This window comes from Chlorocebus sabaeus, chromosome 8 (assembly GCF_047675955.1).
Source record: "Chlorocebus sabaeus isolate Y175 chromosome 8, mChlSab1.0.hap1, whole genome shotgun sequence".
In the NCBI taxonomy this organism is placed as follows: Eukaryota; Metazoa; Chordata; class Mammalia; order Primates; family Cercopithecidae; genus Chlorocebus; species Chlorocebus sabaeus.
Window position 1 is genome coordinate 21,559,305 of NC_132911.1, and position 9,266 is coordinate 21,568,570.

At 50.7% G+C, this 9,266-nt stretch overlaps 1 protein-coding gene and 1 pseudogene across 13 annotated transcripts in view; both read left to right on the plus strand.

Moving 5' to 3' along the window:
- DMTN (dematin actin binding protein) overlaps nucleotides 1-4,458 on the plus strand; it is a 33,300-nt gene extending 28,842 nt beyond the window's left edge. For 12 of the 13 annotated variants that reach the window (XR_012093653.1, XR_012093655.1, XR_012093660.1 and 9 more), the window contains 5 exons: nucleotides 2,887-2,951; nucleotides 3,119-3,167; nucleotides 3,325-3,577; nucleotides 3,820-3,900; nucleotides 4,052-4,161. Coding sequence is in view for 1 of the 13 variants with exons in the window: in XM_037983699.2 (XP_037839627.1) it covers nucleotides 2,887-2,951; nucleotides 3,119-3,167; nucleotides 3,325-3,332; nucleotides 3,512-3,577; nucleotides 3,820-3,900; nucleotides 4,052-4,165 (383 nt within the window). In the remaining 12 variants the exon portion in view is untranslated. Of the gene's footprint in view, nucleotides 1-2,886; nucleotides 2,952-3,118; nucleotides 3,168-3,324; nucleotides 3,578-3,819; nucleotides 3,901-4,051 lie in introns of all 13 variants that reach the window. The other variant, XM_037983699.2, reaches the window with a different exon arrangement.
- On the plus strand, nucleotides 4,165-5,224 carry LOC140712268 (uncharacterized; annotated as a pseudogene).
- The last annotated feature ends 4,042 nt before the right edge of the window (nucleotides 5,225-9,266 follow it).

Genomic DNA, 9,266 nt, shown 5'->3' on the forward strand with positions numbered 1-9,266 from the left:
TTCTATTCAGCCCAGGTTAGCTCTTTAACTTCCATTTCGGCCTCGTGAAGTTGAATAGCCAGATGCTTACCTCAGGATCATCTTTGGCGTCCCTGAACTCGCGGGTGATTAATGATCACATGACTCTGTAGGTTACTGTCATATTAAAACAACCTGAATTCAAGAATCATGAACAGGCATGTCATTCTGATTTAATGGTGCCACTGGAATAGTCGCTGTGGAACACACGTGAGCATTTTATAATAGAAGTAATTTGGAGGGGAGAATCTTCGTGCAGGGTTTGAAGGTTGAAATTCTATCAGTCGGTTGAATAAATGTATACTTATTATTGTAAGAGTGAAATGCTTCTATACTGAATGGTGATTGCGAAACCTATTTTCTAGATAAAAATAAGTGTTAGGGGGAAAAAAATGAGGTTTTGTTCTCAATAATCGAACCCTTCCAAGCAACAGATTTCATAAGAATATTTTAAGAAGAGGCTGGGTGCTGTGGCTCACGCCCGTAATCCCAGCACTTTGGGAGGCCGGGGCAGGTGGATCACCTGAGGTCAGGAGTTCAAGACCAGTGTGGACAACATGGTGAAACCCTGTCTCTAACAAAAATACACAAATTAGGGGGGCATGGTGGCATGTGCCCCAGCTATTTGGGAGGCTGAGGCAGGAGAATCACTTGAGCCTGGGAGGCAGAGGTTGCAGTGAGCCGAGACTGTACCACTGCACTCCAGCCTGGGCAACAGAGCGAGACTCCATATAAAAAAAGAAATATATATATGTGTGTGTGTGTGTATACATGTATATTTTTATATATACGTATATATACATTTATATGTACATATATTTATATATGTGTATATATATTTATATATGTATATATATTTTAAGATAGTTCCTCATAGTTTTGAATCTATGGAGGTTAACTATTTATACAGAAATGCTTGTGGAAACAGTTGGTATAGATGCCAGCCATTTCTAGCAATTGGAGGTGAAGGCATTTTGAGATCACATCGAGCTGAGGATCTTAGGTACAAAGTTATTTCTAGGAAAACATTACTGGAAACAAATTTTCTTGAATTACAATTTGCAATACTTGAAAACTGAGAGATCCTATTAAATGTGCAAGTTGAGGCTGAGGTCCAGTAATGCTGACATGAAGTTGTTGACTGCTGGTACAAACCCCAGTGACAGTACTGAGAACATGACTCTTTCTGTAGTATAATGTCAGACCTTTTTTTTTTTTTTTGAGTTGGAGTCTCGGCTCTGTCACCCAGGCTGGAATGCAGTGGCCGGATCTCAGCTCACTGCAAGCTCCGCCTCCTGGGTTTACGCCATTCTTCCGCCTCAGCCTCCTGAGCAGCTGGGACTACAGGTGCCCGCCACCTCGCCTGGCTAGTTTTTTGTATTTTTTAGTAGAGATGGGGTTTCACCGTGTTAGCCAGGATGGTCTCGATCTCCTGACCTCGTGATCCGCCCGTCTCGGCCTCCCAAAGTGCTGGGATTACAGGCTTGAGTCACGGCGCCCGGCCAGACTTTTTTTTTTTTTTTTTTTTTTTTTGTCTGTTTTTGTTTTTGTTTTTTTTGAGATGGAGTCTCGCCCTGTCGCCCAGGCTGGAGTACAGTGGCGTGATCTTGGCTCACTGCAAGCTCCGCCTCCCAGGTTCACGCCATTCTCCTGCTCAGAGTAGTTGAGACTACAGGTGCCCGCCACCATGCCCGGCTAATTTGTTTTTGTATTTTTAGTAGAGACAGGATTTCACCGTGTTAGCAGGATGGTCTCGATCTCCTGACCTCATGATCCACCCACACTGGCCTCCCAAAGTGCTGGGATTACAGGTGTGAGCCACAGAGCCTGGCATAATGTCAGACTTTTAAAATTTACTTAGTTGGCTCACGCCTGTAATCTCAGCACTTTGGGAAGCCAAAGTGGGAGGATTGCTTGAGCCCAGGAGTTCAAGACCAGCCTGGGTACCATAGTGAGGCCTGGTTTCTACAAAAAAAAAAAAAAAAAAAAATTAGCTGAGTTTGATGGTGTATGCCCCTAGTCCCAGCTACTGAGGAGGCTGAGATGGGAGAATCACTTGAGCCTGGGAGGTTGAGGCTACAGTTAAGCTATAATCACACCACTGCACTTCAGCCTGGGTGACAGACTAAGACCCTATCAGACCCTATCTCAAAAATAAATAAATAAACAAATATGAGTACTAGCTGAGCAGGTGGCCCATGCCTGTAGCCCCAGTACTAGGGAGGCAAAGGCAGGAGGATCACTTGAGTCCAGGAGTTCAGGTTCAGCCTGGGCAATATAGTGAGACCCTATCTCTATCAAAAATTTTTGGCCAGGTGCAGTGTATTTTTTAATAGAGACAGGGTTTCTCCATGTTAGGGTAGTCTTGAACTCCCAGCCTCAGGTGATCTGCCCACCTTGGCCTCCCAAAGTGCTGGGATTACAGGCATGAGCCACCATGCCTGGCCAAAAAAAATATATGTATGTATTTAGATTTGATTACTAACATTGTTAATAATATTATAATAATGTAATTATTGTGATTCGATTTTAGATTTCTTTGTGTATCCCAGAGGTTCATTTTCTGATGTGAGCCTTGGCTCCGGCTGACTCAATTTTCACATCAGGCATTGGGCCCAGTTGTATATTTGGGCCACTTCTAGTTGGAGAGAAGAGGGATGGTGGTAGAGACAACTGAGAATCGCCGGCACTGTATTGTTTGCTGAGGGTGACCAGTTGGAGCTGGGAGCTAGCAGAAGCCTGCCAGGTTCCCTCCAGTGTGACCCCTTCCTGCCCTGCCCCAGGTGTGGAAGGCCAGTGAGGAAGCTCTCTCAGAAAGGGCTGTCAGGGCCAAAGCAACTGAACCCAGGGCCTTTTGCTCTCTTCCAGCCTTGCACCAGGGAACGTCTAAATCTTCCTCTCTCCCCGCCTACGGCAGGACCACCCTGAGCCGGGTAAGGTCTTGGGACCAGAGATATAGACTGTGTGGGAGGGGCGTGCCCATGGGGTGCTGAGGGACTGAGCCACTTGGGCACCCTCAGGGAGTGGGGAGGCCCCCAAAGTGAAGGGGACCAAAGGCGAATATCCCCAACTGCCTCTGATTCCTTTGTGTCCTTTCTAGTTACAGTCCACAGAGTTCAGCCCATCAGGGAGTGAGACCGGAAGCCCAGGTGAGAAGTGGGCCCTGGTGCCGGCATCTGGGGAAGGGACTTATGCGGGTCCCTGGGCATCCGGGGTGTGGGCTGTGGGCAGGGGTCTGGTGAGGTCAGTTGTGTTGGCCTGCTGACCTCAGAGCTGCCTCTGAACCATGCCCCTTCTCTCCCACAGGCCTGCAGGTGAGTGCCTCCTGGAGGGGAACAGGCAGAGCACCAGAAGCTGGGTCCTGGCGCCTGGAAGTGTCAGGGGAAGGGGGGTGTGGGGCCACAGAGTTGCATGGTGAAGAAGAAGAAGTCGGGGTAAGGCTGGGAAGGTCTCCCTGCCCCACTCTGGCTCACTGCGGCTTTGGTCTCCCCAGAACGGAGAGGGCCAGAGGGGGAGGATGGACCGGGGGAACTCCCTGCCCTGTGTGCTGGAGCAGAAGGTGAGGGGCAGGGGACCCAAGCGCCTATAGCGGGGCGGGAGGCTGGGGAGATGCCAGGCAAGTGGAATGCGCTGCGGGGTCTTCCTGGTGTCGAAGATGGGAGGGATGGCAGGGAAGTTGGGGGAGACAGAGGGCAAGATGGCATGAACCCCAGTGGCCTCTGCAGGTTGATGTGGGGGGCTTAGGGAGTCAAAGGACAGGACATTCTATGAACCTAAGATTGCCCCTCCCCCCACTCCCAGATCTATCCCTACGAAATGCTAGTGGTGACCAACAAGGGACGAACCAAGCTGCCACCAGGGGTGGATCGGATGCGGCTTGAGGTAGGCAAGGAAGATGCCCTGGATGGGTGCAGGGCTGTCCATGGGCACTCTCCTGCCTGGGAGAACACCCGGGGCCTCTTTGAGTGAGTGTCCCCTAGGCCACTGGGCACAGCCCCCACCCCACGCTGAGCTGCCTGATTCCCCCACGCAGAGGCATCTGTCTGCCGAGGACTTCTCAAGGGTATTTGCCATGTCCCCTGAAGAGTTTGGCAAGCTGGCTCTGTGGAAGCGGAATGAGCTCAAGAAGAAGGCCTCTCTGTTCTGATGGCCCCCACCTGCTCCGGGACGGCCCCCTTACCCCTGCTGCTTCAGGGCTCTTCCCCGGCGGGTTGGGAGGGGCAGGAGGTGGCGTGGAAGTAGGGTGGGCTCCTTTCCTCAGGTAGAGGGGGGGCCAAGACCTCTGCAATCCCGGGCAGTGAGCTATGGACTTTCTTCCCCCTCACAAGCCTGGGGGCCTCCTGCTCTCGTCCCTGACCCTCCCTGCACAGGGCAAAGCCAGTCGGGGTTCCGGCACACAGAGTTCATGTTTGCACCATCTCCCTGCCCCTCACCCCAGAGGGTGAGGAGGAATGAGGGGCATTGGTGGTTAGGCCTATTGGCTGTCTTGAACAGCTGGAGGGAAGGTGCAGGGGTGGGAAGCGGCCAGGCAGAAAGAGCTCCAGGCTCTCGTGTCGCCCACCCATCCCTCCCACACTCACTCCTGACAGCTTTCCCGCACTGCAGCCTCCTGCTCCTCTGATTCTAGTGGGAACAGGCCCCAGCTCAGCCTCCAGCAGGGAGGTTGCCTCCCCACTTCAGCTTGCCCTGACCTCTGCTCGAAACCCCCGAGCTTCGAAGCCTCTTGCTCCAGCCCTGCGGCTTCCCCAGAAGCCTGGGCCGAGGGTGGAGATGCCGCCTACACATGACCCTGGCCCTCCACCTGCCTCCGGGCCACGAAATGGGAATTCCAGCACCAAGCCAGGCACCAGGCAGAAGCTGGGCCTTCCGCCTCCCTTGGATGGGGTCAAGAGGCCAGGCCTGGCACATTTTGGAGTGTCCTGGCTACCAGCTCTCACCCACACCCACGCACCCCCCACACACTATGCTCTCTCAAGAATGTAATTTATTGGGGCCCCCCCAGCTGCTTTCCTCACCTGCCCCTGCCCTACCTTACACCCCCAGCTTGACTTCTTTCCAGTCCACGTGTGTATATAATGATATCTATATTTTTGCCCAGGTCTGGGTATTGCTTCTGCCCAGACCCTGGCATCCCTTTCCACTGTGTGTGTGACCATGCTGGGGGAGGGGACTCTGCTTGGAATTAAAAGGTTGCATTGGGTCCCTACATCTGTCTTTTCCTTATGAGCCACCAGACCTGGGTGAACGAGACAAGCCATATCAGGCGGAGGGAAGCCCTGGGAGTCAGGGTTCCAACGCAGGGGCCACCTAGGGCTGGAGGGGTGGAGACGCAGTCCCTCAGTACTTTTCCTCCAAGCCCAGGCCCAGAAGCAGGGGCCGTCTAGACGGACCTGTCTGCCGCTCCTTCAAGGACTCTGTGATGGGGGCAAGAGCCCTTGAGTTTGGGGCCAGAGGGAACTCACACCTCAGGGAAGGCCTGGTAGAGAACTGGCTGGGAGGAAAGACTGCCCCAGCCCTCCACCAAATCCCAACGTGCTCGCGTTGGTGGCCAAGCTCCACATCGGACATGGTTGTCCCTCCCAAGGGGCAGGGTGCTCATGGTTCAATGGGGAGGCCAAACACAGAAAAGGTCAGCAGATGTGAATGTGTGGTGAGCTGATCCCCAAAAGTCAGGCAGGGGCAACTAAGGAATGGAGAAATGGCAGTTGGAGGACGAGTCAAGTGGAGGCCAAGGGAGGAAGGTCTTGGAGGAATCTGGTCTTGGTTGACTTGGCAAGGCCTCCCAAGGGGAATAGACAGGGAATTGCATGTTGTGGGCGGGAGGTGGCAGAGGGGCTGCAGATCTGACGGAAAGACCAGAAGGAGGACTGCCTGCAGGTGTGGGTGCTTATGTGGAGAGGGGCCGCCCCCACCTGGCTGGAACAGAACTATGTGTGGGCACATGAAGAAGCGGTAAGAAGGACCAGGTGAGTTGGAGGGTACGCAACTTGTGAACCTGAGACTGGAGCTGGGGCCTGGCCTGAGTCCCCTAGTTGAGTTCCTAGCCCCTGCGGCTGAAATAAGCAAAGTGGATAAGAATCCCTCAAATGTGAACGATTATTTTACATTGTAGGAGTTCTGTTGCATCCACAACATCATTTTATCCCTTCAGCAAACCTATGAGGTCAACAGGACAGATCACTGTCATCTTCTTAGCAAACGAGAAAATGTTGGGACAGAGACATTTCCTCTGAAGCCCAGCACGGCAGGAAAACAATGAGTGGAGAACGGAGACAGCATTCAGGTTTCTAGGACTTTCCCAGTAGGTACTGTTGTCTGTGAAGGAGAAGCAGAGGAGGGCAGACTAGGGGGGCAGAAAGAGAGAAATGGTTTCTGCACACATACCCAATAGTAGGCATTCAGAAACTGCTGGGGGGCTTACCCTGCTCTGAGCATGGGGAACACAGCAGTGACCAGGCTGGCGTGCCCCTTGTCCACAAAGAGCTCCCAGGCTGTTTGGGAAAATGTCTAGGTCATTGAACCCTAAGGGGTGCTGGAGACAGGGTTTGGGAACCGTATATAGTAGGGGCAGGTTTGAACCTAGGTCCTAAAGGATTTTCAGTTCATGAGAATTTAGAGCATATATATGATGGGATACTACTCAGCCATAAAAAGGAATGAATTAATGGTATTCGTAGCAACCTGGATGAGATTGGAGACTATTATTCTAAGTGAAGTAACTCAGAAATGGAAAACCAAAAATCATATGTTCTCATAAGTGGGAGCTAAGCTATGAGGATTCAAAGGCATAAGAATGTCACAAAGGACCAGGCGCAGTGGCTCACGCCTGTAATCCTAGCAGTTTCAGAGGCCAACGCGGGAGGATTGCCTAGGCTCAGAAGTTCGAGACCAGCCTGGGCAACATGGCAAAACCCCGCCTCTATTAAAAATACAAAAAATTAACTGGGCGTGGTGGCACACGCCTGTAATCCGAGCTACTGAGGAGGCTGAGGCACGAGAATCGCTTGAACCTGGGAGGCGGAGGTTGCAGTGGGCCGAGATCATGCCACTGCACTCCAGCCTGGGTGACAGAGCAAGACTGTCACAAAAAACAAAAAACCCACGATGGACTCTGGGGACTCAGGGAAAGGGTGGGAAAGGGTCAAGGGATAAAAGACTACAAATTGGGTACAGTGTATACTGCTCGGGTGATGGGTGCACCAAAATCTCACAAATCATCACTGAAGAACTTATTCATGTAACCAAACACCACCTGTTCTCCAATAACCTATGGAAAAAAAAAAAAAAAGTCTATGTCTGTAATCCCAGCACTTTGGGAGGCCAAGGCAGGTGGATCCCCTGAGGGTCAGGAGTTTGAGGCCAGCCTGGCCAACATGGTGAAAACCCATCTCTACTAAAAAAACAAAACAAAAAAGCTTACAGCAGCTCAGAGTGGAGCTCTCTGTCCCTAAAACAAAGCCTTAGGAAGTGCCTCTCAGTGCCTCCTCCCCACAACACACACATAAATAAAAAATAAAAAAATTAAAGTGTAAGCAAATTCTTTCACATTGAGAGTCATTGACTATATGGCTTTTTTTTTTTGAGACGGAGTTTCTCTCTTGTCACCCAGGCTGCAGTGACAATTAATGCTAATTAATACAATGCTAATTAATACAAGCTAAGTGCTAATTAATACAAAAAATTAGCCGGGCGTGGTGGCAGGCACCTGTAGTCCTACCTACTTGTGAGGCTGAGGCAGGAGAATGGCATGAACCCGGGAGGCGGAGCTTGCAGTGAGCCAAGATCGCACCACTGCACTCCAGCCTGGGTGACAGTGCGAGACCCCGTCTCAGAAAAAAACAAAAACAAAAACATAAAACCCAGTTTACCATGAAATCGTCTTCAAGTCTTCATTTAAGCTAATAGGAGAGGCTTCATTCAAAGATCTTCCCCTAAATGGGCTAACCTGACATCCGAATTTAATATAATTTAATAAAACATCACGGTCTCTGACACTTCTGGAATAGAACACATGTAGTGTGTACACTGACTTTATTAGAGTTTTAAAAATAACATTTAAAAAGTTAAGTCGGATAAAAGGTTATGCACTCCTGATGTACTTTCATTATCCCCTAGAGTCCTCTGAGACATACTGAAGGGAAGCAAGCTGATTTGATCTATCCAGCCTGCATCCTTTACCTGTGAGGAGGTGGGCCTAGAAATCTGCAGAGAATGGACTGGAACTCTCACCTGTCAGAGAACTGAGGTCCCAATCAATTCTCACTCGGCCTGGACTTGGCCGAACCCTGGCCCTCCCTAGGGCCTGAGGCCCAGACCCTGGCCACCCTGGCTCAGAGTCTGGACTGCGGGCTCCACACCACAGCACAGAGCCCACTCTGGGCAGGTCAGCATTTCCTGTGCCTCAGCCCCACTCGGGAATGGGTCCTAAAAGGTGAGGTGGGTCCTGTGAAGCCGGAGACCCCAAAACTCTAGGTTCTGTAATTCTGACAGGGGCTATTCTTCCTTCCCGAGGGAAACTGATTCCTTTCCCTCTCATCATATGTCAGTGATTAGCAGAGACACTATTTTTTTGTTTTTGTTTATTTTAGAGACACTATCTTGCTGTCACCCAGTCTGGACTGCAGTGGCACGATCATAGCTCATTGCAGCCTCAAACTCTTGGGTTCAAGTGATCCTCCTCCCACCTCAGCCTCCCGAGTAGCTTGAACTACAGGCGCATACCACCACACCTTGCTAATTTTTTTTTTTTTTTGTCGAGACAGGATCTTGCTATGTTGCCCAGGCTGGTCAACAGTCTTGGCCTCCTACAGTGCTAGGATTTCAGGCTTGAGCCACCACACTTAGCTGCAGAAACTTCCTTTTTTTTTTTTTTTTAGACGGGGTCTCACTCTGTTGCCTGGGCTGGAGTGCAGTGGCATGATCTTGGCTCACTGCAACCTCCACCTTCCGGGTTCAAGTGATTCTTCCACCTTAGCTTCCCAAGTAGCTGAGACTACAGGTACTTACCACCATGCCTGGCTAATTTTCTGTATTTTTAGTAGAGACAGGTTTCACCATATTGGCCAGGCTGGTCTCAAACTCCTGGCCTCAAGCGATCAACCCGCCTTGGCCTCCCAAAGTGCTCTGATTACAGGTGTGAGCCAATGCCCACAGCCCATAAACATTTTCTGATAGCCATGTCAAAAAAGTAAAAAGCAAGACGTGAAATTAATTTTAACAATATACGTTATTTAACCCAACACACCTAA